The sequence below is a fragment of the Leuciscus leuciscus genome (genome assembly GCF_965113295.1).
Source record: "Leuciscus leuciscus genome assembly, chromosome: 9".
Classification (NCBI taxonomy): domain Eukaryota; kingdom Metazoa; phylum Chordata; class Actinopteri; order Cypriniformes; family Leuciscidae; genus Leuciscus; species Leuciscus leuciscus.
In genome coordinates this window covers 14,598,852-14,626,776 of record NC_138733.1, presented here as the reverse complement: position 1 = coordinate 14,626,776, position 27,925 = coordinate 14,598,852, and the positions used below count along the sequence as shown (strand labels likewise).

Sequence of the window (27,925 nt, the reverse complement as noted above, 5' to 3'; positions counted from 1 at the left end):
GTGGTTGCACACAATTGATTTTAACTACATTTAAACAAATGCATTAAGTTGAACTAAAATTGATTAAGTTCAACTTAATGCATTTGTTTAAATGTAGCTAAAATCAATTGTGTGCAACCACTTACGATAAAAACATTTATTAAATTAAACGGATATTTTTTTTCAGTCTACATGTGACAATTTATCTGTTCAATAAAATAACTTACTAACCTGTTGAGTAATAATAAACGCCATCTCCGGATCGCTTTTACAACATTTCAAATCCCTCAGTTCTTCATCTTTGAAAAGCCAAGCCAATTGTGATTCTCATGTTATCACGAGCTCTGTCTGACTCTCCTTTGTTTGGCGTTTGGGTGATTTCCCGAGGTTTGAGAATTAGCGGCTCCATGTCGACCTCTCTCACTCGTTGTGGCAACTAAACTCTGCCACTCACACCATACACGCGTCAAAGTAGCCGGACTAACTTTTCTCTATTTACGATGCGAGACACGTGGGCGAGTGACGTATCCATGCAATTTCCCGTGAGAACCATCCCGTCAGGTCTAAAATAGGAACACTTACCATAAGGCTTACCATAGTGAATCGGGGTAAAACAAAAACATGTTTTGGAAGAAGGAAGGATTGATGATGTATTGACTCATTTAAATTTAGCTCATTTTGAATAAAAAAAAAAAAGTTACATTAAAATATACAAGTCAATAATTGGTTTATTTTTTAGCACTGCCCAGCTGACTGTAGCTTACATTATCCCTCATAATAAATCTGTATATATCTCTCTGAATATGCATGTGATTCGTTCAATGCCATTTTCATTATTTATGAAATTAGTAATTCATCATTACGTTTTCCTCTTTATCTTCTCAATGACTTCTCATCAGCATGAAATTACCACTTCTTCTAACTTCTGTCTCTATTGCAGACTCACATATTCATGCTCAATCTGTCCTTTGAGATTTGTGGAACCACTTACCAAGTATTATTAACACAATAAAACTAGTGGCTAAAACCACATTGGCATCAAGGCACTCTCAGTGTACTCTCGTTTTACGCTGCATGCCTTAGATGGTAGATGCTTATGCATTAAGTCTATATCCTTAATAAGCAGCAGCATCATCATAATTGTTCAGCACCATTCTCACTACCTCCAGCTCATCTTCAGTAGGTGAGTGGGGTAAGATGAAACTAATAAACATTTAGTCAAAAGGTTCTTGGCATGTTTTTCTGCAATGCCGAACATGTGAGGCTATTAGGAACTACAGGTGGAAAATATTTATATGATTATAATCTGGTGAAAAGCACCTTCTGGTTCTTATCAGAGAAGGATTTGGTGTAATTGTACATTGTTTCCTATCAAAAAAAAAAAAAAAAAAAAAAAAAAAGATAAACTAAACCAGTTACATACACTGAAATTACCAGTTTATACGTCAGAGATTTAACTATGGTGGGGTAAGTTAAAATGCTGGCTCAATTTACCCCAATGCATTTGGCTCACTTTGCCCCATTGCTAGAACTACCTAAACTAACTAAACTAACTAGCTAGCTGGATTACCAATTCAGATTAATATTTAGCTAAATGATTTGCATACATTGCTAAATCACCAATATGTATCATACATATTTTTAGACTTGGGCCAATTTCATTTGATGTAACAGCCATTACATCTGGTATGCTAAAATGTTACTTTGACAAGCCAAAAACAGTTTTCAAAGTAAATGGGTGCCTTCCACTCCTCCCACGTGTTTCTCTTTTTTCACAGTCTGGCAGAAATGATGGGTGGTTCTAAAATATATGGTCACATGACAATAAAAGTGTACGGTTGCCAAGATAAAGGGGGTGGGTCAATTTACTCACTGGCTCACCTTACCCCACTGTCCCCTACACTTTAATCTCCATTAGTGAGGAGAGGTGGTCCTTCTGCAAGCTAGTGCGTCATTTTTTGGTTTTGCGTCAACGGCCGCGTAGATTTTCTTCGACTGATTTCTGATTGCACTGAATCGAAGAAGGACATGTAATATATAGATGCGTCCTGTTTTTTAGTTTTTTTCATCTTGTGAAATTATTTATATACCGTTTTATGTGTTGCTATTACAGTATTTTAATATAATAATGTTGCCGTTCGTTTGAAATCTCAATAAAGACAAATGACAAACCACAACCATAATATCAACCAGTGCTCTTGCAACAGACACTGCCAGCCATATCATAGCACAAAATAAAAAACATATCCGTGTTTTTTATATGATTGAAACGGAGAAATAGATCTCACACGCATTTTTAATACTTATATTCCGATTCGTTTATTGTCAGCGACCAAAATGACCATTTTATTGCATTCTGGGGGAACGCAGTGGGCGTCCGCTTTGAAATTATCCTGTGTTGCAATGGTGATGTTTTTGGGTAAGTAAAAAAAAGCTTCTGCTATGGAAAAAATAAATAAATACGCCCTTCCTTAAAATTATCATTTGACATTTTAACGATTTCAATAGCCTACCAGCCAAACAGATGTGATTTCATTGTTTCCCTGCCTACAGCCTGTTATTAATATGATGCGAATAAGAAAGAATGCAGATAAAATTGGGTGTATAGGGCATATGTTATTACAGTACATTATAGCGGTTGATGGTGATTATTATTGCAGATAAATTGTCATTAATCAGCATTATCTGCGTTTTATCGTGATGCCACTGTGAGCGCCTTTAGATCAGATTATGAAACGCTAAGCAGGTCATAATTGGCAAATTGTTTGCCAATTTATATAATCAAAGGAACTCAAATGATAATATTTTGCTTCATATTATACCCTTTTGTTGACGACGCAAAAAAAGAAAAGAAAAAAAAAGCCAATATTGTAAGATAAAATTGAGAGCGGAAGGAAAAGTGTCACATTTCGTCATAAACAGATTAATACACATGTTCGCAGTATATAATATTTGAAGACGAGGAACAGCACTTTTAAATAATAATAATAACAATAATGACAGTTAAATAGGAAAACATGGAGACAATACTGCTGGGTGAGGAAAGGGTGCTTAAAGGGATAGTTCATCCAAAAATGTTGTCATTACATAGGCCTTCTCACCCGCCAAGTTGTTCCAAACATGAACTAGTTTCTTTCTTCTTTTGAACAAAAAAGAAGATATTTCAAAGAATGTTGGTAACCAGACATAGTTGACCAATTGACGTCCATAGTATATTTGTCCTACTATGGGTCAATGGGTGCCGTCAACTGCCTGGTTACCAACATTCCTTAAAATATCTTCTTTTGTGTTGAACAGAAGAAAGAAACGAATACATGTTTAGAACGACATGAAGGTGAGTAAATGATGACAACGTTTTCATTTTTTGGGTGGGCTATCCACTTAATGGAGAGAAGTAGCCTAATATTGAACAACAAAGTAAACAACAAAGTGCTTCAGAGCAAACCAATTAATTAATAAAATAAAGAGAAATAAAGATGTTTAAAAGAGACTCTGAATGTCTGAACAAACACACAAGCTAGCAAGCCTAGTTAAAATAATGAAAATCATAACCAATCATAAACAACCAATGTGTGTGTTCGTGAATAGGTTTACTGCTACATGTTGTCTCATGGGACTGCTGCTTTTGAACGTTACATGAGGATTATTTATTTCAACAGAAGGCATACAGTATGCCCTACTTTCTTGTGCTTAATCCATGTGGTATAGTCCACATTTTTTTATTAATTAAAGTTTTTATTACTGAACTATGGTTCATTGTACTGTAGGCTTAACATAAAGGAAAAAGAGCTGCACACACCAAAAGAGTATTCTTAAAACGAATGCTGGTGAAGTTGCATTCAAGTTCAAGTGAATACAGTGCAGTTTTTCTAGAAAGTCACCAGAGGGCGTAAAACACAGCATCTCAGTGACAGAAGATCAACATGAGGTAGAAGTGTAATAAAACCCAGTTTCACTAAACTATCTCTTCCCATCCTAAATTATTTAATGAGGTTAAAATATATCTCCATATACAAACTTAAGTGCATCAAATATTAGACATTTATAATCTACTAATCTCCATTAAAAGACGATTGGCACTATAGGCAGGCACAGTTAATGTCTTCTTCACATGCTCGTATTTCATGTAGATTAATTAATTTATTGATTAAAAATGTATGTCAAATGGTTTGATTTTATTATTATTGCAATAGCATTCATACATGTGGCTTAAGTGTCCAGATATATTTTAGGACATGCATTTTTAAAACAAATGTTAATGCATGGATATTCTCAGCTTTCATCATGTAGTCTAGGGCACAGTGAATTCCACTGGCAAAATTATTTGCACATCAATACCACATTCAGGTATACAGATGCGGTATTGCGGTATTGGTGCGGCATCCTATTCTACAGGAGATTGAAGTTAATAATACATTTCAGTTTGGCTTTCTGAAAAAAATACTGAATTATTCCACTAGCCCCAAAAGCTATTGAACTCAATTTCACTATAGAAACCTCTTCTTCTTCAGTAGACTACCGTTCAAAAGTTGTTTTTTGAAAGATATGAATATTTTATTCAGCAATGATTAGGCTATAAAGTGCATAACACTATTACAGTTAAAACACTGTTACAGGAAAAATCAGTTTCCACAAAAATATTAAGCAGCACAACTGTTTTCAACATTGTTAATAATAATAAATGTTTCTTGAGTAGCAAATCAGCATTTTAGAATGATTTCTGAAGGATCATGTGACACTGAAGACTGAAGTGATGATGCTGAAAATTCATCTTTGCATCACAGGAATAAAAAATAACAGTTGATTTAAATTGTAATATTTCATAATATCACTTGTTACTGTAATTTGATCAAATAAAAATCCTCGGTGAGCAGAAGATACTTATTTTAAAGACATAAAAAATGTACCAATCCCAATTTTTTTTATATAATAGATAATAGTTTACAAGAATATGTTTTACTCATTACGTTATTTTCGATTGCAAACAGTGCATGCATATGTTTCTATGTTTTATTATACTACAGTTTAGGTAGTTTTAATTTAAAGGGACAGTTCACTCAAAAATAAAAATTCTGTCAGCATTTATGATGTTATTCACTGACGATTTTGCTTGAGAGTTATGGTCACCATTCACTTTCATTGTATGGAAAATAATTGCTTGGACATTCTGCTATACATACCTCTATTCGTCTTCTATGAAAAAAAGTTAATTATACAGTTTTCTAAAGACATGAGGTTGAGTAAATGATGACAGAATATTTAGATATAATCCAACTGCAGTAACAGTTGTCTGTGAGCCGAATATGACATATGGTAGATTATGAGAAAACAATTGCTGTTAACAAGCTTGTGAAGATCTGCTTCTCACAGAAATACAGATGTCTCGCTCTTCTCATTTACTGTGCAAACATACCATGTTCAAAGTTTTGCCCACAATATTTCAGTCATTAAGCAGAAACTAAAATGTGGTGCATTTAAACCGTCTAAACAGATTTGTTGCCAAAACATTGCTTTCAACAACCCTATGCTGAAATAAAAGAGAGGTTTTGCAGAGTGATACGAACAGTGAAATGTCCCAGTGCTGTTAGACTGTATATAAATGTAACTAATTAGTATTATTATTATTTATAATCTTTTATTGGAAAATGAAACAACATTTTAACTCATAACTTTAACTTTGATAACTGCCTTAATCCTTTAAACAACTGAGAAGATAGGGCTCAAACTACATTTAATAAAAGTCACCTGTAAAGTTTATAAAATATATATTGCATATGAGGGCCTAATTGAACGACTGCAGGGACTCATCTCAAGATCAATCATTTAACAGTTCATCTATTGCCAAATTTATGGAAAAAAATATCAGTCGAGAATAGAAGATTATTGAAAATATTAAAATCATAAATGTAAGATTCAGAATGTATGTGTTATGATGAGGCAAGGACGAAGCAGAGAGAGAATCCATACGCAAAACTAATTTAATGAAACAAACAGAAACTCCAGGGAAAACAAAGGAACACAGAACTCAGGACAGGAACATGGAAACAGCTACAGCGACCGACAAACCACAACTGAAACACAGAGGTATAAATACACAGACAGACAAGCTAAACAAGATAACAAGGGGGCGTGGTTAATCAAAGACACCTGGGAAGACTAATCAACATAACAGGAGACAGCTAAACATAAAAAGACAGGGGAACACATGACAGACAAGAACAAGACAAAACCCACACCGTGACATAGCCCCCCCTCTATGGGCGGCTCCCGACGCCCTAACAAAACAAAAAACAATAGTTCAGGAGGGTGGTGGAGCGGAGGCGGACCTGGGGGCGGGATGGAGGGCCAGACCCGTGGAGCGGATAACGACCTGGAGACTGCGGCAAGACGGGAGGCCAGGGCGGATCAGGCTGTGCAGGCGACCAGGGCGGATCAGGCGACCAGGGCGGATCAGGCTGTGCAGGCGACCAGGGCGGAGACGAACCTTCGGGCGGCCAGGGCGGAGACGAACCTTCGGGCGGCCAGGGCGGAGACGAACCTTCGGGCGGCCAGGGCGGAGACGAACCTTCGGGCGGCCAGGGCGGAGACGAACCTTCGGGCGGCCAGGGCGGAGACGAACCTTCGGGCGGCCAGGGCGGAGACGAACCTTCGGGCGGCCAGGGCGGAGACGAACCTTCGGGCGGCCAGGGCGGAGACGAACCTTCGGGCGGCCAGGGCGGAGACGACCCTTCGGGCGGCCAGGGCGGAGACGACGGTTCAGGAACAGGAACGGGCTCAGAGGATGCGGCGGCCATCTTGTCCAAAGACACAGGCGTGGAGTCTGCCATCTCGTCCGAAGACACAGGCGTGGAGTCGGCCATCTCGTCCGAAGACACAGGCGTGGAGTCAGCCATCTCGTCCGAAGACACATGCGTGGAAGACGTGGTGTACACAGTCTCTGGCTGGGCAAGACTGACGTGAAGCTTTGGCTCTGGCTCGGCAGGACTGACGTGAAGCTCTGGCTCGGCAGGACTGACGTGAAGCTCTGGCTCGGCAGGACTGACGTGAAGCTCTGGCTCGGCAGGACTGACGTGAAGCTCTGGCTCGGCAGGACTGACGTGAAGCTCTGGCTCGGCAGGACTGACGTGAAGCTCTGGCTCGGCAGGACTGACGTGAAGCTCTGGCTCGGCAGGACTGACGTGAAGCTCTGGCTCGGCAGGACTGACGTGAAGCTCTGGCTCGGCAGGACTGACGTGAAGCTCTGGCTCGGCAGGACTGACGTGAAGCTCTGGCTCTGGCTCGACATCAGCGCGCTCTGAGCTTGACGGGACCAGCGGCGGCGAGGGCTTTGAGCTGGGTAGGACCAGCGATGAAGAGGGCTCTGAGCTGGACAGGACCAGCGATGAAGAGGGCTCTGAGCTGGACAGGACCAGCGGCGAAGAGGGCTCTGAGCTGGACAGGACCAGCGATGAAGAGGGCTCTGAGCTGGGCAGGACCAGCGGCGAAGAGGGCTTTGAGCTGGACAGAGCCAGCGACATAGAGGGCTCTGAGCTGGGCAGGACCAGCGGCGAAGAGGGCTCTGAGCTGGACAGAACCAGTGGCATAGAGGGCTCTGAGCTGGGCAGGACCAGCAGCGACGAGGGCTCTGAACTGGACGGAACCAGCGATGAAGAGGGCTCTGTGCTGGACAGGACCAGCAGAGAAGGAGACTCTGGGCTGGCATGAAGTGCAGGCTCGGCTGGCCTGGCCTGAAGCTCTGGATCAGCAGAAGCGACGTGAACAGTCTCTGGATCAGCAGAAGTGACGTGAACAGTCTCTGGATCAGCAGAAGTGACGTGGATAGTCTCTGGATCAGCAGGGCCGATGAGAGGAGGGAGATCGGAGAAGTCATCAATCTCTGGATCAGCAGAAGTGACGTGGACAGTCTCTGGATCAGCAGGGCCGATGAGAGGAGGGAGATCGGAGAAGTCATCATCCCTGGTAGTAAGCTCGGTTGTACAGATGACTTCTTTAGCAGGAACAGGACTGGCGAGAAGTGCAGGCTCGGCAGGGCTGACGTGGAGCACAGGCTCGGCAGGGCTGGCTTGAAGCTCTGGATCGGCAGAAGCGACGTGAAGAGACTCAAACTTTGCAGGCATGACGTGAAGAGACTCAAGCTTTGCAGGCATGACGCGAAGAGACTCAAGCTTTGCAGACATGACGCGAAGAGACTCAGGCTTTGCAGGCATGACTCGAAGAGACTCAAGCTTTGCAGGCATGACGCGAAGAGACTCAAGCTTTGCAGGCATGACGCGAAGAGACTCAAGCTTTGCAGGCATGACGCGAAGAGACTCAGGCTTTGCAGGCATGACGCGAAGAGACTCAGGCTTTGCAGGCATGACGCGAAGAGACTCAGGAAGCGTGAAGGCGGCCATCCTGGGAATCAGCATTAGGCGTGGCCGCCTTCTTGGCTGGAGACTCTCCAAAGCTGCTGGATTCATTTTTTTTGGTCGGTCGTTCTGTTATGATGAGGCAAGGACGAAGCAGAGAGAGAATCCATACGCAAAACTAATTTAATGAAACAAACAGAAACTCCAGGGAAAACAAAGGAACACAGAACTCAGGACAGGAACATGGAAACAGCTACAGCGACCGACAAACCACAACTGAAACACAGAGGTATAAATACACAGACAGACAAGCTAAACAAGATAACAAGGGGGCGTGGTTAATCAAAGACACCTGGGAAGACTAATCAACATAACAGGAGACAGCTAAACATAAAAAGACAGGGGAACACATGACAGACAAGAACAAGACAAAACCCACACCGTGACAGTATGGTTCGTGAATTAGAACAATGTCCATCAAAACCAACATGTTGCACGATGTTAACTAACCCGCCGAAGTTTTTCTATTGGATTGGCGTTTATTCTCTTTAGCATGCAGTGTGAAGAACAAATTTATACCAATGTGCGTTATGTATTATGCACGTTATTGTCTCTGACAGACAGCGTGTTAAAGCTGCTCATCCCGCCATTTTCTCCCTGCTCTCGGAAAGCAATAGCGTAGTCAAAACATCCGGTAGTGTGGGTTTAACAGGGAATGCATGTACTCGCTGGAACTCTCCTTCTTGTAAATACTACTGTGTATTGTGCACGTTATACAGTGTTTTGACAGACATCTATGTTGTGATATTCAAATGATGTGGATTTGTAAGGTAATGTTTATTTGTGTCTTAGCCGGAAAGTATTCAGGGAAGTGATTTACGAGTGTGTTATGTTGACGTTTTTAGTTCTAATATTCTAATCGACAGCCAGTTTTTGACGGATGTGATAACGTGCATACGGGCTGAACTACGTATGATTTTTGGGTAATTATAGATGTTAAAAATGCTTTTTGCGTAGTTCATTATACTTATTTTATGGAATGAAGTTTATTTTGTGGCTTAAATAAATTATATGTTACTCAGAGACTGACATGTTTGGCTTGTCATAAACGTTACATTCAGCTGTCACAAATTCATTGACTTTGGAAAATCAAGTAAAAAAAAATACCAGGAAAGGAGCGGTTTTTATGCGCAAAGTTGTTTGTATTTTCTCTTATAACAAAAATATTTTATTTAAACCCTTGAAAATGCAAATCCTGTTGTAAATAATAGTGAAAAATCACTTTTTCAAACAATGTTCCATTATTTCCCCTTAGCAGATTTTGACTCAGATTTTGAGGGTGTGATAAATGTAAATGACTCGTCTACACACACATATATATATATATATATATATATATATCAATGTTATTATATAATTATAAGTATTATTATTTGTTTGTTTGTGCATGCATGTACAGCTCCACAATGTACCTTGTCCACATTTCTCCTTTAACCATAACCTTGAGAGCAGAAAAAAGAGGACAGAGACAGCGCAGGGAGGGTGTAGGGATGGGGTTTGTCAGGAACTGTTGAGTGAGAGAGGGCGAGAGAGAGCTACACTGCAGTATTTTCTTCCTACAGCACTCTGAACCGGTGAATATTGATACATGCATCAAATCGGTTCCCCAAGAGTGGGCTGGAGACATCAGCAGTTGTCAGACCCCGTATTTCCATGCTCATATAAACCCAAACAGTCATGTAAGAGAATTTACCGATACATTGTAGTTTTTTAACTACAACAGTTAGACTATTATTTATTAAAATGCATGAATTCAGTGATTAAATGTGCATGGGGAATGCGAAGGAGTTATAAAGCGTCTCTGCTGTAGTGCAGAGAGAAACCGACTAAATATACATGAGAGTAAAAGGGTGGGTGGGGACGACATTGACGTAGTGCCGGTATTGAGTAACACACCCGGCCGAGTGCTGACTCTGCGTGTGTGTATATTTATGCTGAACATGCGTGTGTGTCTCTGTGTGTGTTTATTACAGCACACACTGAAAGCACAAGTAGGATACTGTTTCAGCACAAAAACACTATGTATAATGAATCCTTGTATATCTGTATAGTTCAAATGTTGCTTTGTAGGCACTCTGAATTTAACACACTATAAATCATTGTGATTACTAAAGGGATTCACGTACACATGAGGTTTGTGTGTGTATGTGTTCTCCAGAACACAGCTGCTGTAGTTCTTGCTCTCTATCCGTGAGGACACCTGATTTTTTGAGAGGGAGGGGGACGGACTAAACTGCAGCACTTTGAGGGGGGTGGGGATGGGATGGGATGGGATGGGAGGGTGTGACGAAGTTGCTGCTAGTACTGCAGAGAGCCGGGCCGATAAAGCATAACTGCTGCAGCAGTGGGAACTTGTCCAGAACTTGGTGCAGAATGGTGTCCATTTGGCAGAATTGGCAGAATGGTGGAGAAAGTAAACCTTCCTGATAGACAAAATTATTAAATTATGGCTGTCGATTCAATACAAATAATGTAACCCAGTGTAAGCTTAATGCATATAGAGATAAAGAATTTCCCATGTTTTCTACATGTGACCACGTGTGCCACTTTTCCACCATCAGGCCAAACCTTTTTGCTTATTGCTTTACCATTCCAATCTGTGCCGATCCAGCCATGGTTTAATTTTCCTCTCTGGGACTGATAAAGGAGCTTTTTGGAATGTAATACAAATGCGTCAGTCATCGCTTTGGTTCTTTTAATTTCATTATTAAAGGAATGGATCACTTAAAAATGTAAATTCTGTCATAATTTACTCACCCTTAAGTTGTTTCAAACCTGTATGAATTTCTTTCTTCTGCTGAACACAAAAGAAGATATTTGGAAGAATGACGGTAACTGAACAGTTGATGTACCCCATTGCTTCAATTGTATTTCTTTTTAGTATTACAAAATTTAACCACCCATTTACCTCCTCCAGTCAGAATTTAGAGTCAAAAATAGGCATTTTATGGTAAGGTACACTTTTTAATTGTTCGAAAGTTATATAAGAACACTATGCAAATTATTTTGGAAGTTTAAAAAAACGTTTTTTTATCGGTTGGAAATAACATGTGAACTCATTCTTCAACGTCAAATTTAATTTCAGTGACTTTTAGATGAAAAAAACGTGCACCGATCAGATGGCAGGAAAATCAAATGACAGGAATTATACATGTCTATATTTACATATCTTGCAGCCTGTCCAGTGACTTCCATGGATGTGCTGGTGCAACAACAGATCAACGCTCTCAACGGAACTGATGTCAAAATCCCGTGTGCATTCACCTCATGCTACAAGCTGGACCCCAAGCAATTTGCCATGAACTGGACCTATCAGGAGACACTCAACAGCACAGAGGAGATGGTGAGAGAAATAAGAGACTTAAAATGTTAAATATCATCAAAATAATAGCCCCGTTCACACATACAGTCTTTATTGGTAAATTACCGGTAAGAGATCATGTATGAACAGGACCTTTTCAAAAATACCGGTTAATTGGTTCCGGCAATTTACCGGTAAGGGAAGTTGTAACATTGCCAGTAAATTACCAGTAATGTGTTCTGTGTTAATGCGGAATGAAGATTAACGGTATGATCACGTACAATGTCAGAACGTGCTGACGTAAGAAGTCTGCTTTTTGCCAATCATAAAGTTCTTATGGATTTAATGTGATTACTCAGCACTGTTTACAGTAAGCTTTTTAATAGTTTTTCTATTGAAATATGCACTCGATGATCCTTTCTGACCGTTGCGCCACATCTCACAGCTTTTTCAACGTGTCGCGCTCGAGACCCTGCCTTCTTTTCCATTAATCAGTGTTGCAGTTGCACTATTATAAATTGAACAGATAGTGAAACTAAAGCAGAACGCTGTTGCTTGTGTGAACAGCATATTTGTGCATTTACCGGTAAAGTCATTCAGGCAATTTTACGGTAATTTACTGGGATTGCTGTGTGAAAGGGGCTATTGAAATATCAATATTTACATAAATATAAAAAGTTAGACGATTCTTTTGTTTCGTCACTTTTCTCAATCTACCTTTAATTTCTTTTTTTCCAAGTTCATGACCTATAAGACCAGGATAACACCCCTGAAGCCAAGCCGATTTGGAGAGCGGGCAATTTTTTCTGGAAACCTAGAAAAGAACGACCTCAGCATCACCATCTTAGATGTGCAGTTGACAGACGATGGAATCTACAATTGCTATGTGCGCAACCCTCCAGATCGCATTCAGGGTCACGGCACCATCCAGTTCAACGTCTTGACTGAATGTAAGACTTCAGCATGGGCAAAGATGCTGTACGGCAAAAGTTTCGGGTCTTCAACCAGGGTTGCTTCAAGACAGGCCATGATGAATGGGGTTTCATTATTGCAGGTGTTGTTAAGTCCAGGATTAGAATAGAGTGCTGCAGAGAGAATATATTTTTGTTGGTCAACCCGGAAGTTTGCATCACCCTTGACAAAAACCCAATCAGATGTTTCTGTTGGCTTTTGGATTATTGCAGAAAATAATCTGCTCAACCAACAAAAAGTGAATTATTCTTTTCACAAATTAACAAAGCTTCTATAATTTTAAAGCCTAAATGCAACCGGCAGCAGTAAAAAGCTAAACATAGGATATAAACGAACTACAGCACGGTCGCATTATTTCAACATCACCATCACTAAGTTTCTAATAACTCTCAGTCTTTATTTTAAAAAAAAATAACATTTTGCCTAAAAGTTTGAGTTAGAATAGTGTGTGAATACAACAAAGCTGTAAAAGTGGACTAGCGAGTAAAAGAGTTCGGTGTGATGACTTTTAATGTTCCCGACAACCTTTGTTGTCCTGTTTAGCCACTTTAACAGAAAAAACAAACAAAAAAAAATTTCACAAAGGGGTATCACTGATATTGTATATGTTGTAAAATAAAACGTGGGAATATATTGAACTTGTGTTTACTACAAACCTTATATCAGGGATTTAACTAAAAACCCACTGAATTCATTGACTTCACTGACTTTGTGTTTTGGCTGACAAACATGTCATTCCTTCAGCACTTTATTTATTCGAAGAAAAAACACATTAATAAGGTTTGTATTCATAGTTCATCACAATGAAACAACCTTAACTAGCTCAGAAAGATTTAAACTCTTTTTACATTTACACAACTTACTAAAAACTTTGTTTTTTTCGAGTACAGATGACAACATTGTCAAAACGATCCCCGTTCACACCAATCCTGGAAAACTATTAAACCGCTGTATGAATGCATGCACAGGCCAGTAGTTGGCGAGGTCACTTTATAAAGAAACACTAGAAAACTACAGAAGACGTTAATAACTACTGTCTGCTCTAGCACCCCTAATGGCAACATTGAGAATGCAACCAGTAGCTTTTAGCTGATTAGCATAGGCCAGTTAGCCACTGGAGGTAGAAGTATTCAATCTTGGCCCAGAAAGATTTTTCTTTTCTTGTTTTACATTATTTTACACAAATTTTCAGAATATCTTTTTTTCACTGAAGAAATATGCTGCTTTGGTGAAGTTTGTTGTTAGCATCTCTTCTTTTTCTCTTCTGCCCAGTGCCACCACCAAGGGATTCGACTATTGCTGTCGCCATCGGGGCATCTGTGGGGGGCATTCTTGCTTTGCTCATTCTGTCCATGGTAGTGGTGAAGTGCATTCGTAGACATAAGAACCAGGAGCTGATCTCAGACGAGCAGAAGATGGAAGAAGAGGGCAAAGTAGATGGAGAAGGAGGAACAGAAGAAGCAACAAAGTAAGATTTTTTTCTTCTTCTTTTCTTTCCCAGTATTTGAGTATTTCGTCTCTGTAAACAAACTGCTTACTTTGAATCCTGAAACAGACAGCCCTAACCCGCCATCTTAGCCATGGAGGCCTAACGTATGGTGGAGCTCCATCCTTCACGTTCTGGTAAAACTGATTGCTAGCTGGTGTGTCTTGGTGGTCATGTGACTGTGGTTGACAGTGGCTCTTTCAAGTTCTCTTTCCATCATTGTTTCATCAGTCTGTCCTTCTTGTTTTTAGGTTGAATTCTGAATTCTCTGGTTGCAATCAGTCTTTGTAGTCTTTCTTTATCTGGTTAGGTTCTGTTGTGTCTGTTTGTGGTGGTTGCTGTCAGTGTTTTTCAGCTAACGAAATAACTGCTCTTGCAATATATATATATATATATATGAAGAGTTCAGATGCAAAAGCTAAGTGCCATCTGAAATTTTCTTCTAGAATGATCATTTTTATCAAGCTTGTATATTTAAAGGAGCCGTATGTAAGATTGTGGCCAAAACTGGTACTGCAATCACTTTCAAATTACTGTAGAGCGGTGTATGCCCTCCCCCTCCCCCCTGACTCGAGGTTGCCAGATAGGCTGCAGGATCCAGCAGGAACGTAGGCTGCTACGTAGCTGTGGTAACTAGAGCAGAGCTGGCAACCCGGATGCCGAAACACTACTGACTTCGTGATTGGTAGATAGGTGGAGGGTGGCGCTTCAGGCCAAAACACAAGATGACAACATCAACATCAGTTGAGGGCTGCAACTTCACTTTTTAAATGACAATATCCTGGCCGGACTACTGTTGTCAGTGATATAAGTATTTGAAATGAACATGATTTCTTAATGTCTAGTGACATATCAGGGCCATTTTATGATTAATTGAAATACATTTCTTACATACAGCTCCTTATATTTAAGTTCAGAAATTTCACTTAAATGGCAATGAAAATAACCTATTAATCGAAAATAACCTTAATTAATTTTAAGTGAAATTACTGAACTTAAATATACGAGCTTGATAAAAATTATCATTCTAAACGAAAATGTCAGATGGCACTTAGAGGCTTTTGCATCTGAACTCTTCATATATATATATATATATTGTATATATATATATTGCAAGAGCAGGTCTTGTGCAGTTATTTGGTTTGCTGAAATACACTATATATATATATATACAAATACAACAATGCAAGTGAATCATTGAATCGGTATTTTGAACAGCTTAATTGAAAGTAATGCCTAAGGATTCACAGAAATTACATTTTCGAACTTTCGAATTTCGAACTTCGAATTTTTCCGACAGAGGTTCTGGCAAATGAATAATTGAATTAGTATTTTAAACCCAATTCATTGAGACTATCAGATAAAAAAAAAAAAAAAAATCTTGAATCAGATTTCCCAACTCTAATGGGATTTTCTTTTCCTACAAAATAACAAATATAAAGAATTATTAAATAAACTGTTAATAATAAATTCTCACATTTCATTGTCTTTCTTTTACCTTTCAGAAATTTATGCCTCCTGCCTGAAGATATGTAAAATTTATTTTACTCTTCGTCTCATTCAACATTCCTCAGTTTTCTTGTGTAGCGACCAAACATGTCATGTTAGGAAGATCTCTGCCACAGTGCCATGACGTCCAATCACTGGTGAGAAATCACAAAGGGTTTTATACTGCCTCTTCCACTCAATATGGCAGGCTAATGTGATAACAGTGTCCTACAGAACTGTTTATTTGGTCCACCCTTTTTACTGCCACTTATTAGCACTATAAATATTAGCCATCCAGTATTTCTGCTAAGAATTTTCTAAAAGGGAGCGTTTTAAATTATACAAAGTCCTCCTTTATAACTGCCAAAGTTACCTTTATGGTGTTTATACATTTTGACAGTTTCTTGAGAAATCACTGCCCTCAACGTCCTCTTTAAGTGGATGCAGAAACATAACGTGTGTGTTTGTGTGTGTGCCTTCTCGTTGTGCCAGTTTGCAAAATGTTGTGCTGTTTTTACAATCCAGCATGTAAAACAGCAGAATATTTAGCAGTGATACCTTGAACCTACCAAAATGGCAGGACCATGACTATCCATCAAAATCTATCATTTGCTTGTTTATAGCACATAACACACCTCCAAAACATGTACAATCATTGCATGACAATTTTCCTATACATGATACACAAAAATTGCACAAAACAAATCATTACTTTGCATAAGCATCTGGCACATTCTATGAATAGAGTACACTTTGGTGTCCCATTACTTTTTTAAAAGCATTAAGGCCCTGACACAGAAAGCAGATGGTCGGCCATCGGCCAACATCGGGCCATCGTTGAACGTCAGCTGGCCCAGTTTTTGTGGCGTGTTCTGTACCGGCTGCACTAGTTGGACTTTGTTGGGGGTATTTTGGCCGACTGAGCACGTCATCTTACCTGGGCATTCCAATGCACAAATATTAAACTTGAGCTGCCTGAAATTAAAAAAGTGATCAGCATGACTGATATTTAATGGGAATGTGGCTATTGTTTCCACTTTTGAATGACGAGTATAGACTATTGCTGATATACCTGTACTACCTGCTGATATAGACAGTTATTTTCTTACATGCAGGCGCAGAACGCATGTGCTAGTTGATAGTCGCCTGTAGCCTTTGTGGTGTGTTCAAGTCCAGCTTTTTATGGTGACACAGTCGGCTTTCGTCGCCGCTAGTTCTTTAACATCGTCTTGGTGTGTCACGGTCTTTAGAGACACAAATCCCTTGTTGTTTTTGTTATGACTTATTAGAAACTGTATGCTTGTTATCTAACATAAAACTAACTTAGCATGAATTTTTTTTATTTATTTTTTTTATGGCGATTTTAGTCTGTTCCACCTCAGAGGACTTCACTCGCTTGACTATATCTAAAAATTTAAATCATAGAAGAGTGACATAATTGTAAAATATGGACACTGAAGTTTTTAACATTAAATTAAATGAAATTTAAAAAACATATTTTTTCCATTACAAAAACAAAACGTGTAACATTCCTTGTGAGGCCCAAAAAATAAGCTAAATTGGACCCCTTTACATCATGGCAGAAATTATGAATAGAAAACATATATATATATATATATCAAACAAATATCCTATGGAGCGACAGCTTAATTTATGCCAAATTTGCAACCCTAAAATATTTTTTTCAAGTTTCAGGCATTTTGTACCCTATTTATAGAAAATGCCATTTACAAAACACTGCTTTCTCACACAAACATCGTCATTTCAGGTGCAACGATTATGTGGCATTTGAAACATTCTGTTGGATACGTTTTGATAAAAACCAAAAAACAAATTTGATTGTTGATATTATTGTGTTTGACAAGTATGTTGTGGTGTGTTATTTGGAATGTGTGAACTTATTTTAAATTAGTATCTATATATGTTTATTTTTTTCTCTGTACTGAATTTATGAACACTTCGTTTTTAATCAATTTTCACAGCTAATCTTATAATTTGAAAGAGGCTTAAAAAAGGTTCAAATTGAGTCTTAAGCTTGTGCAAGTGAAAGATGATTGAATATGTCAAATTTAAAAGAAAATTAAACATTTGGGTATACAGAAGAAATGATAACCTTTTAATGATTCATTGAACCTTTTTCCCAAAAGAAAAAGAACAAAACCAAAAACAGATATTTAGTTCTGTTTATAAAAATTCTGTTTCCATATCGAATGTGTTGGGAATCCATTTTGATTGTGAACTTTCAGTGGACTCATAGTAGTGGACTATGGACTGTCTAGTAGATTATGTAGGGAAGGGGCAGTTCCCCCTTCATACCATCTGCTAAATCGAACAATTTCTGCAAAGAATAGCCTTGACGTTATAACAGTATGATTTTGTGTTATGTTCAGGAAACGTGAGAAGTATGTTTTAAATAGTTTAATTCAATAAAAGTAAATATATCTAAATATAAATATATGTTGTAATCTTGAATGATGTTGAAAAGTCTGTCTATTTAAATTGAAGCAATTAATAGAGATGTAGGTTAGAACATTACATTCATTCAATAATAAACAGTTCTTCTTTGTTCTGGCATAAAAAATTAAAAAAACTTGAACAATATATACTGTACAGTATTTGCCTTCAAACCATAACAGTTTAAACTACTGTAGTACTTATTTTACTTCACTATCTATAGTTACTTGGTTCGCATGCTGTAAAAAAACATTATTTAGCACAGGCCCAAAGCCTGGAGCCACAGTGATTTTGAGCCTAGGAGGGCTCACCCTTAGCAGGGCAAAGCCAACACATTTTTTGGCTTCTGTTCAGGCACTCTTTAACTCACTGAGTGCCCTTCTGATTGGGTTACGCTGCTTTTTTTTTCCCCACTGCAAATGTATTATGTTACACTTCCACATCATCTCTTATAAAATTAATCATGGCTTTACTACAAATAATAATAATTTAAAAAAACATGGTTATCCTTGGTTACCACAAATAAACCATAAACCATTACACTAACCATAGTTTATCCATGGTATTAGTGATAAAACTGTGGTTATACAAATGGAAATCAATCCACCAAAAAAAAACATGGTTACTACACGTTTACTATAACAAAACCATGGTTAGGGATATTGTATTTTATGTATCATGACATGTTATTTTACTTCTTGTTATATCACTAACAAAAAATGTACCAAAAATACATGGTAAATCCATGCTGTTGTACCACTATAATTTGCTGTTACCTCTATAATTTTTTGTATGAATGTATTCTTATTTATGTATTCTGTTTATTATTATTATTTTAATTTAACATGTTTAAATTAGTGTTGATTTATTGTGTTATGGACTCAGTAAGGTTCTATTGACATTTACATATTGTGTAATCAGAACTGTTAACTATTATTGCTATGTATTCAATTATAATTTCATACAAAATGACGCTAAGTTACTTTGTTCACGTGCACATATAGATTGTGAATTATACTGTTTTGTTTGTATGTTTTACGACCCTGTGCATTTTTGCAATTGTGTAGATATCATAATGTGAGTGACACAAAGATACTCCAAAAGGATAAAACATAACCATCAAGCTCATAATTTGATTTGTTGAATTAACATTAAGCCAGCTTTTTAAATACAGACTGTAGCACAGTGATTTTATGGCTGGTGCATTAATGGTTGCCATTCATAGGTTGAATTGCCTTCATCGCCAGGCAACATGACACTAAATCCCTGATTATATTTTAATAATTTTGTAATTATAATTATATAATTATACTATAGGTAAATTATGGCACAGATATGTAACCATGATACCATATTGTTGATTGTACTGCCTTGATGTTTTCTTTAATGCATTTGCCTACACATCAAGATCATACAAACATAACATGTATATGGACATAATCAAGCAGCAGTCCAGCGAGGCTGGTTGGAATGGCTTGGGGACCAGTTTTTGCATTTTTCAAGCATTTTTCCATCATGCATGCCTCTGTTTTAGTATCTTTCTGAAGGTCTAACCCTGGCCTACTTTAAATACATATGCTTGCGCTTCACCATAACAATGAGCTGCATCACTGATTGTTTTTCTCCAATAAAAACAAAGAAAAAAGCATTTTCTGTCTGTTTCTTTTTCTTCTTTTTTTACCTTTCACTAAAAATATTTGCATTTTCACTGAAAACATTAGCCTAATAAATATTTAAAGGATAGAAAATTGAATGAAAATGAAAATTCTGTTGAAATGAAAATCATTTACTCACCCCCATGATGTTCAAAACCCATTAGGCTTTCTTTCTTCTGGGGAAAACACTTGAAGATGATCAGTTCCTTTAAAATAAATATAAAATATAAAAATTATTGTAATTACTGTATTAAAATATTGATTATTTTTTAGTTAATTACAGCCAACTGAGCTATTTTCAGCTATGTTGTCAAAAACAGCAAATGTTAGTGCTTGGCAATATGCAGTACATGGACATTTGGAGCAGGTAGGCAGGGCAGGTGTTTTTAAGTAGGTTATACTGAGAGAAGCTGACAGAGGGTGTTGAGGGGGCAGCGTCTCTGCAGTGTGATCAACACTATATAGCTACTGCTGGAGAAAATTGCAGCACAGGCAAAAGTGAAGGTGACTCATGCATGTAAATATACACAGTAGATATTCATCAAAGTGCCAAATTCAACTAGACCACAACATCATGACAACTTGAATATCAAGACTGAAAATCAACAAATTAAGTAAACAGACCACCATTAATTATTTGATATGTGCATCCATTAATACTCCAATCCAGATAAATTACGTTTTTTTTTTTTTTTTTTTTTTTTTTTTTTTACATGTTTTATTTAAATGAATCACATGTAATGTTGGGGGTGCTGCCACGGTGAGTCAGCAAGACAGATGTAATTTAAACATCTGGTGTAAAAACCCTTCAGCAATCAATCTCGCTGCAATTAGTCAGTTTTTAGATACACAGATGTGCTTGTTTCTTCTTTTTCTTATGTGTATTGGTAATTATGTGTATAATACTCAAATAGCTTTATTTATTTATTTATTTATTCTAGAATGACCAAGTCAAATTCCTCATAAGACCAATATTGCCTGGTGTGTAACTTATTCGCACTCTTATGTGTTATTTTTAGAAAAGGGCAGATATTATATGTGTACAGATTTGGGCAATCTCACAATTATGTCTTTTTATTTAATTTTCCTATTGTATCAACTGTTTCCATAAGGATTCCTCTTTCGATCTTCTCATCGACATGTCTCTAATATAATATTAAATTTAGAAATGTTTCAGCAATGCTTGGATCTGTGCTGGTGAAGAACCAAATGTTGTTTGATCTATTTATTTATTTATTTATTTTAGTAGCTTTTTGTCCCTTTCAAATGATTTTTTTATTAATCCAGATTCATGAAGTTCCCTTTCGAATGGGAACTCACACTGCATTCTAGGAAGCTAATGGGGAACGCCTCAGTGTGACCGTTGTCTGAAGAACCTGTTCAAACGCGACAATTGTATTGGCCGGTGACAGGCTATTACGTCGCCACTAGTGCGACCATGAGGTATAAGAAGGCACACTGAGAGAACATGTCATCATCTTCTTTGTCTTCAGGGACTGTTTTGTTTGAGTACATGTAGTGGTAAGAAAGCATTTACTATGATGTGAAGATATTTGAAACCAGATTTGTTTGGGCAAAGAGCATGCATGCTCAGTCCTCAAGTGGGCTGTTAGCGTGCACTGTGAGAGTTTTTCTTTAAAAAGCTCCACTCTCGTCTGTCCTTCTTCTCGAGAGAGGGGGGACAGGGACCTGTAACCTGAGGTTCGGGTCCTGCTCTTGCTGAGGAGGGAAGGAGACTGAGATTGTGGGGCTCTCAGGTGGAGCTCGCTGATGAGTTTGAGAGCGGTATAAATCTGTTGCACTCAGCGGCTGACAAGAGTGAGCTGCTGGAGGAAGACGTGTTATCTGTCACATCTTCTGATCTAGCAGCCAGTGTTCTGTTGAAAGACATGTTGAAATGTCTGAGCCCTCCTTGCCTGCCATTATGGAACGCGCTACGGCCAGACTTGATCTGCCGTGGAAGCGCAAAAAGGAGACAGCTCGTGGGAGATTAGATGATAGTTTTTTATCTGGACATAACTGCCCAGCTATCGTGAGTCTTGCATGTTTTCCTGATCTCCATACTGAGATCGAGAAGGCATGGAAAACTTGCATCCATCTACATCAGCGTGTAAATCGTGCAAGGCTTTCCTATGGCCTCCTTTATAAATAAATGAGCATCAAGTTGAGGGATTCTCTTTCCGCCTACTAGTAAGAGCTTGGTTAGTACTTCCCTCACTTGAGGTATTCAGAGTACTCAGCTCCCCTAGAGCTATGTTTATGCTCTGTAGGTCCTGGTGAACCCTCGGGTTAAAGGTTGTATCAATGATTTCAGGCCCCCCCAAAAAGAGATCACATTCATCTAATCTTTCCTAACGATCCGCTAGCTGCCCGCCCCATAAGCATGCCGTCAAAAAAACGCGTCTCTGCAGGGAGCCTAGGCTCTGAGATCTGACCACAAAAACAGTTGGTTTCACCAACCACTCAAAACCAAAACAAATAGTGTTCCAACCAATCACCGACAGGGGGAGGGTGTTGTGAGGTTTTGAGCCAGCTTCTTCTTCAGCTCCGACTTTGCGTGCAGCCGTGCACGAGCACAAAACCTCACAACACCCTCCCCCTGTCGGTGATTGGTTATGGGGCGGGTAGCTAGCGGATCGTTAGGAAAGATTAGATGAATGTGATAATTTTTTGGGGGGCCTGAAATCACTGATACAACCTTTAAGCAGTGTCACTCAGCTGTACAGCTGTAAACAATCATAGATGATTAGACCAGGCAGAGAGTTATGGGTAATGAAGTCCTTACTAGAGTCGCAATAATCTGGGGTGGAGTTCCCTCTGGTGGCAATCAAGGGCACTCCAGCTGGTGAATGTAACACAACCCCTCCTAAGGAGCGGCTTCCAGACGCACCTAATATGGTCAGAGAAGTCCATGAGGCAGGCGGAGTGGAGGGCCAGGTCCATGGAATGGAAGAGGAACTGAAGACGAAGGAAGAGCAGGGAACCAAGGCGGAGCAGGCAGGGCAGGTGGCCTGTGTGGGGCAGGCTGGGCAGGTGACCAGGGCAGCACAGGCTGGATTGAAGTTCACCCCAGCGATGCTGGAGACCAACATGGTGGAGCAGATGACCACCACAGTAGATTAGCTAGGACTAAACATCCCCACGGCAGATCAGAAGACCACCACAGCCGAGTTGACAGGAGATTGAAGACCCCCACGGGGAGCAGAAGACCACCTTAGCAAGACTATAGACCATTACGGCAGAGCAGGCAGTGCAGGTGACCACCATGGTGTAGTTGGTGGAAATGGCGGAACTAGAGACTACCATGGCTGATCAGGCGAAACTGAAACAAATCACAGAGAGGTTAGTGTTGACCTCAGGGGCCGGGTCACAGCAGGCAGGGTGTTCCAGATTGACCTCTGTGGTCATCTCAGGGCAGGTTGGAAGTTCGTGAATGACCTCTTATGTTGTGTCTGGGCAGACAAGCAGTTCAGGAATGACCTCTGTGGTCGTGTTGGTGCAAACAGGCAGTTCAAGAGCGAACTCCATGGTCTGGTCAGGGCAGACTGAAAACTTGGGGATGACCTCCGTGGTCGCATCAGGGCAGACTGGAAACTCATGGACGATCTCTCTTGTCACATTAGGACAAACAGGAAAATCTGGGGCCGGAGCGGGGTCTGGAGCGGACTCATGGGTTGGAGTGGGCTGTGGAGCAGACTCATGGGCTGGAGTGGGCTCTGAAGTGGACTCATGGGCTGGAGTGGGCTCTGAAGTGGACTCATGGGCTGGAGCAGGCTCTGGAGTGGCGGCCATGTTGGAAACAGGCTCTGGTACGGCAGCCATGTTGTGAATAGGCTCTGGTGTGGGAACCACAGGATGGGAAGGTACAGAAAGCACAGGACTAGCAACCATTATAACAGGACATTCTGGTGACCGTGGTGGGCCGGGGCTTGGTGTGTCCTGCCACCAACCCACCCCCCAAAAAAATGTGTTAGGGGAAGGATCATCCTCTACTTTCCCAACAGTGAAGGAGAACCCAACTCAACTACAGTGCATAATCCCGAAATTCAATCAGCGACCCTCAAAGACCATCACAGTTGAGCTTAGAGGTCAGAGAAATGTACAATGTCTAAGATGTCCTGGATGTGGTCCTCACGGGATCTATTGCATTGATGCAGACGGATGATTCTAACTACTGGATCCATGTGTGGCTAAGTCTTCTGTTATGAAACTGCACGGACACACAATGGCTGAGGATACTCAAGTGTTTATTTTTAGGGGCTAATCGACAATTGAAAATCCAAACACAGTCTCAGGTCAAATACCAGCAAGACAGTCCAAAAGGAAACACAAGCAAAGAATAATCCAGAGCAACAGGCAGAATGAATCAAAACACAGGAAAACAGGACACAATGGCAGAGAATTGCAGACATAACATATGCAAGACTTAGCGCAGAGTGACTGATAAATTGGTTATTGCCTTTCTGAGATACCTTCTCATTGTAGGCCTCTGCTAGAGAGCTGAGTCTAGAGATTCTGTTTAAGCAGACAGGTTGTAGGTTGACTAGGTTAAAATAGAATGATGTCAGCCCCCCCTGGTGATTCCTGGTCCCCCTGAAGTGATAGGCCAGGGTCTTTTTTTTTTTTGTCCCTGGTCATATTCCCTTAAATAAATCTTTCATTAGCTCTGCCCTGGGTCAAGTCCTTCCGTTTTACCTTGAGAGGTGAATGGTATGAGTGAACTTCCTGACTGAGGCATGCAGCTTGGGCAGTGGCCGTAGGGAGTAATGTCACCAACAACAAAATACTGGTGTGTACCTTTGGGGAATTTTACTCTGACAATTAGGCCATTTAATAATAATAATAATAATAACTTATATTTATATAGCGCCTTTCACGGGACCCAAGGACGCTTTACACATAACTGCCGAGACAAAAGAAAAGTCATTCAAGGTTAAACGCCTTTGTAAAGAGGTGGGTTTTTAGAAGTTTTTTGAAAGTGTCCAGAGAAGGGGCATTTCGGATGTCTGAGGGGATGGAATTCCAGAGGGTGGGGGCTGCGACGCTGAATGCTCTGTCCCCAAAAGTCTGCAGTCTGGTGTGGGGGACAGAGAGCAGGCCCTTGTCAATGGACCGTAGATTCCGTGAGGGGATGTAGGGATGTAGAAGGTCCAGAAGGTACAGGGGGGGGCAGTGGCATGTAGAGATTTATAGGTAAAGAGGAGGATTTTGTAGGTGATGCGAAATTTGACCGGGTGCCAGTGAAGCTGAATGAGGAGTCTTTAGGGCTTAGCCACAGCCAATCTAGCATGCATTACCCTCAGCATGGCGGAGTGGGCATTTGTTCCCCATTAGCGTCCTAGGACACAGAGCGAGTTCTCTTTCGAAAGGGAACATCTCTAGTTACAAATGTAACCTTGGTTCTCTGAGAAGGGGAACAAGTCACTGCGTCTCATTGCCATGCTTCGGGGCTGCCTGCATGGTCCCTTCAGATGAAGAAGTGGATGACATTTTCTCTAGGTGCCCTTCTTATACCTCACAGGGACGTCATAGGCTGTCACCAGCCAATACAACTGTCGCGTTTAAACACATCCTTCAGACACCGGTCACGCTGAGGTGTTCCCCTAGGGCGCAGTGTCTCGTTCCCCTTCTCAGGGAAGCAAGGTTACATTTGTAACCTGAGACGTTATAGTAATTTTTTATGCGCAGAAAGAAATGTGACTATCACATACTGTAAGTGTAATAACACCGTTTGAGGCTTGCCTATATCAAGCTTAAACTGAAGCATTTGTATTATTATATTTATTTGTATTTATTTTTTTGCATAGCAAATCCTATTATTACTTTGCTTATGAACAAATAACTGTAATTGTAATACCAAATCACATTTTTAAATAAACTAATTGAATAATAATATCAATAGAAACTCTTATTTGATGAGAGTTTTAATACGCAAAACAATCTCTTGTACACTGATATTTTGCAAGACATGCTTTGTCATATCAAAACCTCACCTTCAACTCTAAGTATTTGTTTGTATAATAATAATAAAAATATATATATACCATACTATAACCATGATAAATTTCCACATGAATTGTAAGTTACTCTTTGTAAGTGTAATGAATTGTAAAAGTGTCTCTTCAGTTTTTTACACATAAATAATTTATGAAGTTCTGTCAGGAAACCTAAAAATGTGCTTCACATGGTAACATCTAAGTTAGCTGATTTAATTGATTTAACGTCACTGAATCAACCTGACTGACTATACCAACAAAAGTAATTTTATGTTTCGGACCAGGTACAAATAGTTCCTTAATGCCGGGGACACATGAAACATTCTAAGACTGAACTGAACAAACTTACAGAAAAAAAACGTATAAAGCCCGGGACACACCAAACCGACGCCAAAGAAGTAGCGCTGATGAAAGCCGACTGTGTTGTCGCCTCGTATTGCCTGCGTTGGGTGGGGGAAAGCTGCACTTGAACACACCGAGAGAACTGCCGACTGTCAGCTAGAATGCGTGTTCTGCGCCTGCGTGTTAATGAGACAAAACTGTTTATTTCTGCAGATATATTCATCTATAGTCGTCATTCAAAAAGGGAAACCGACGCTGCAGGCTGCAGATACACAAACCATAAACAAAGCAGTGCGTGCTTACCGTTTTGAATATCAATCCTGCTAAACACTTTCTTTATTCCACTCCGCTCATGTTAATATTGAAATATTCGGCAAGGAGCACTCAGGTAAGATTACATACCATTAACAGCCTTCTATTTGTAGTCTACCGATTTGACTTCTTTGCTCGCTGTTTTGCTATTATTCTCGTGCACTGACCATAGACTCTAAAAAATTGGCTCTAACTCAATGATTCACTGAACAGCCAATCAGAGTTCCCTCCTTCACCGACGGCCTGACGCCGATTCAACTTGTCGAATCGGCCGAAAAAAAAAGCCAACGAGGTCCAATTTCTGTCGACGGTGCGGAACACACCGAGAAAACTAAGTCGGCCGACGCTCTAAAGCGGCCCGACGTTGCCCGACGGCCGATCGTCGGCTTGGTGTGTCCCGGTCTTTACAGTTTCCAATGCCTGGAGCAGCAGATTTTAAACACGACTATGAACAAAGACTGAACGCAACTGTCTCTGACTCTGAGCATTTGGGCATGATCAATAAGTATCAAATTACATTTATAATTGGCCTTACAGTTGTTAAGTGTGTCCCTGGCTTAAGGAAACAACTTTTTATAAGCAATGCAATAAATAATAATGTAAAATGCAATGAAATAAAACATTTACACAGACATTAGTATTAGTGAAGAGAGTTTAAAGAGATTCAGTTGCGTTTATTCAAGATAAAAATGGCTTTTACTTACCCAGTTTTGAACCATCAAACAAGTCTTTGCTCTTAAATTTTAAAGTGCAATTCTGTAAGTGAAGCCTGTCCTGCACATTAGTCCAAACTTCTCCTGGCCATCACATTCCACGCATCATAAAGTTGTAGAAAAAGAGGGAGCAAAAGAGAAACAGAGGTAGGGAGGGCTGCATCCTCCTGCAGACTCTCTTGTAGTTGTTCCCGGGATGCTAAAGGTCTGAAGAAATGCAGCATTGTACTTTAATGCAGAGTGAGTGAGTGAGTGAGTGAGAGAGAGGGACTGAGAGCGAAACACATAGAAGGAGATTCTAAGGTCACTGTTAACTTGAAATGCAGAGACTCTCTTACTCTCTACCTCTCCGGCTCGCTTTCTCCCTCCTCCTGCTGTTCTCCACACCTCTTCTCCTCCGCCCCTCCCCGTTCCTCTCCTTTCCCGTCTGGCGAAGTTTTGCAACATCATGCTCCCCTCGCTGGTGCAGTCCGGGGAGTCCAGCATCTTCGCTATTACGTCTGTTTGTCATTGATAAACAAACGTTTCACCTCCAGGATGCTTTCCAGTATTTGTAAATCATTAGTTTGATAGGACAATTCGACGTGTGGCGTCCCGTATGTGACTTCCAGGTAAAATCTATCCATCCATTAAGGTCACGGTAATAACACATTATTTCCTTTTTCTCTTCTATTGAATGGCCATTCTCAATCAGAAGCCAATGGTAGTGTTTCTTGCTCCAAAGTGTCACCAACCTCTGTCTAGTTAATGCCTTCCTCCATTCTTCAACTATGAGTGGGTCTCTCTTGTCCAATCTCTCTCTCTCATTCTTACTGGTTC

General features: G+C 39.9%; 1 protein-coding gene and 1 long non-coding RNA gene across 3 annotated transcripts; one reads left to right on the top strand and one right to left on the bottom strand.

Moving 5' to 3' along the window:
- The first annotated feature begins 79 nt into the window (after positions 1–79).
- Positions 80–19,736, top strand: scn2b (sodium channel, voltage-gated, type II, beta). 2 transcript variants are annotated; one of them, XR_014209018.1, is made up of 6 exons: positions 80–2,398; positions 11,564–11,730; positions 12,428–12,638; positions 13,933–14,128; positions 14,216–14,283; positions 15,652–19,736. XR_014209018.1 is itself a non-coding variant. In XM_082181251.1 (5 exons), the coding sequence occupies exons 1-5, from the start codon at positions 2,317–2,319 to the stop codon at positions 15,680–15,682; spliced, it is 687 nt and encodes a 228-aa protein (XP_082037377.1). In that variant the 5' UTR covers positions 80–2,316; the 3' UTR covers positions 15,683–19,736. The 2 variants fall into 2 exon arrangements, 1 of the variants encoding a protein (XP_082037377.1); XM_082181251.1 differs by lacking the exon at positions 14,216–14,283.
- Positions 17,020–27,597, bottom strand: LOC309507147. The gene is made up of 2 exons (XR_014209045.1): positions 27,098–27,597; positions 17,020–19,949 (listed from the first exon to the last, which is right to left on the bottom strand). It is a non-coding gene; the product is annotated as an uncharacterized lncRNA (long non-coding RNA).
- Between the last annotated feature and the right edge of the window lie 328 nt (positions 27,598–27,925).

Excerpts from the sequence above, each read along its gene's own strand:
- scn2b (XM_082181251.1), top strand. The coding sequence starts at position 2,317 with ATGACCATTTTATTGCATTCTGGGGGAACGCAGTGGGCGTCCGCTTTG. Across the intron at positions 2,399-11,563 it reads TGCAATGGTGATGTTTTTGG|CCTGTCCAGTGACTTCCATG; the intron begins GTAAGTAAAAAA and ends CATATCTTGCAG. Across the intron at positions 12,639-13,932 it reads GTTCAACGTCTTGACTGAAT|TGCCACCACCAAGGGATTCG; the intron begins GTAAGACTTCAG and ends TCTTCTGCCCAG.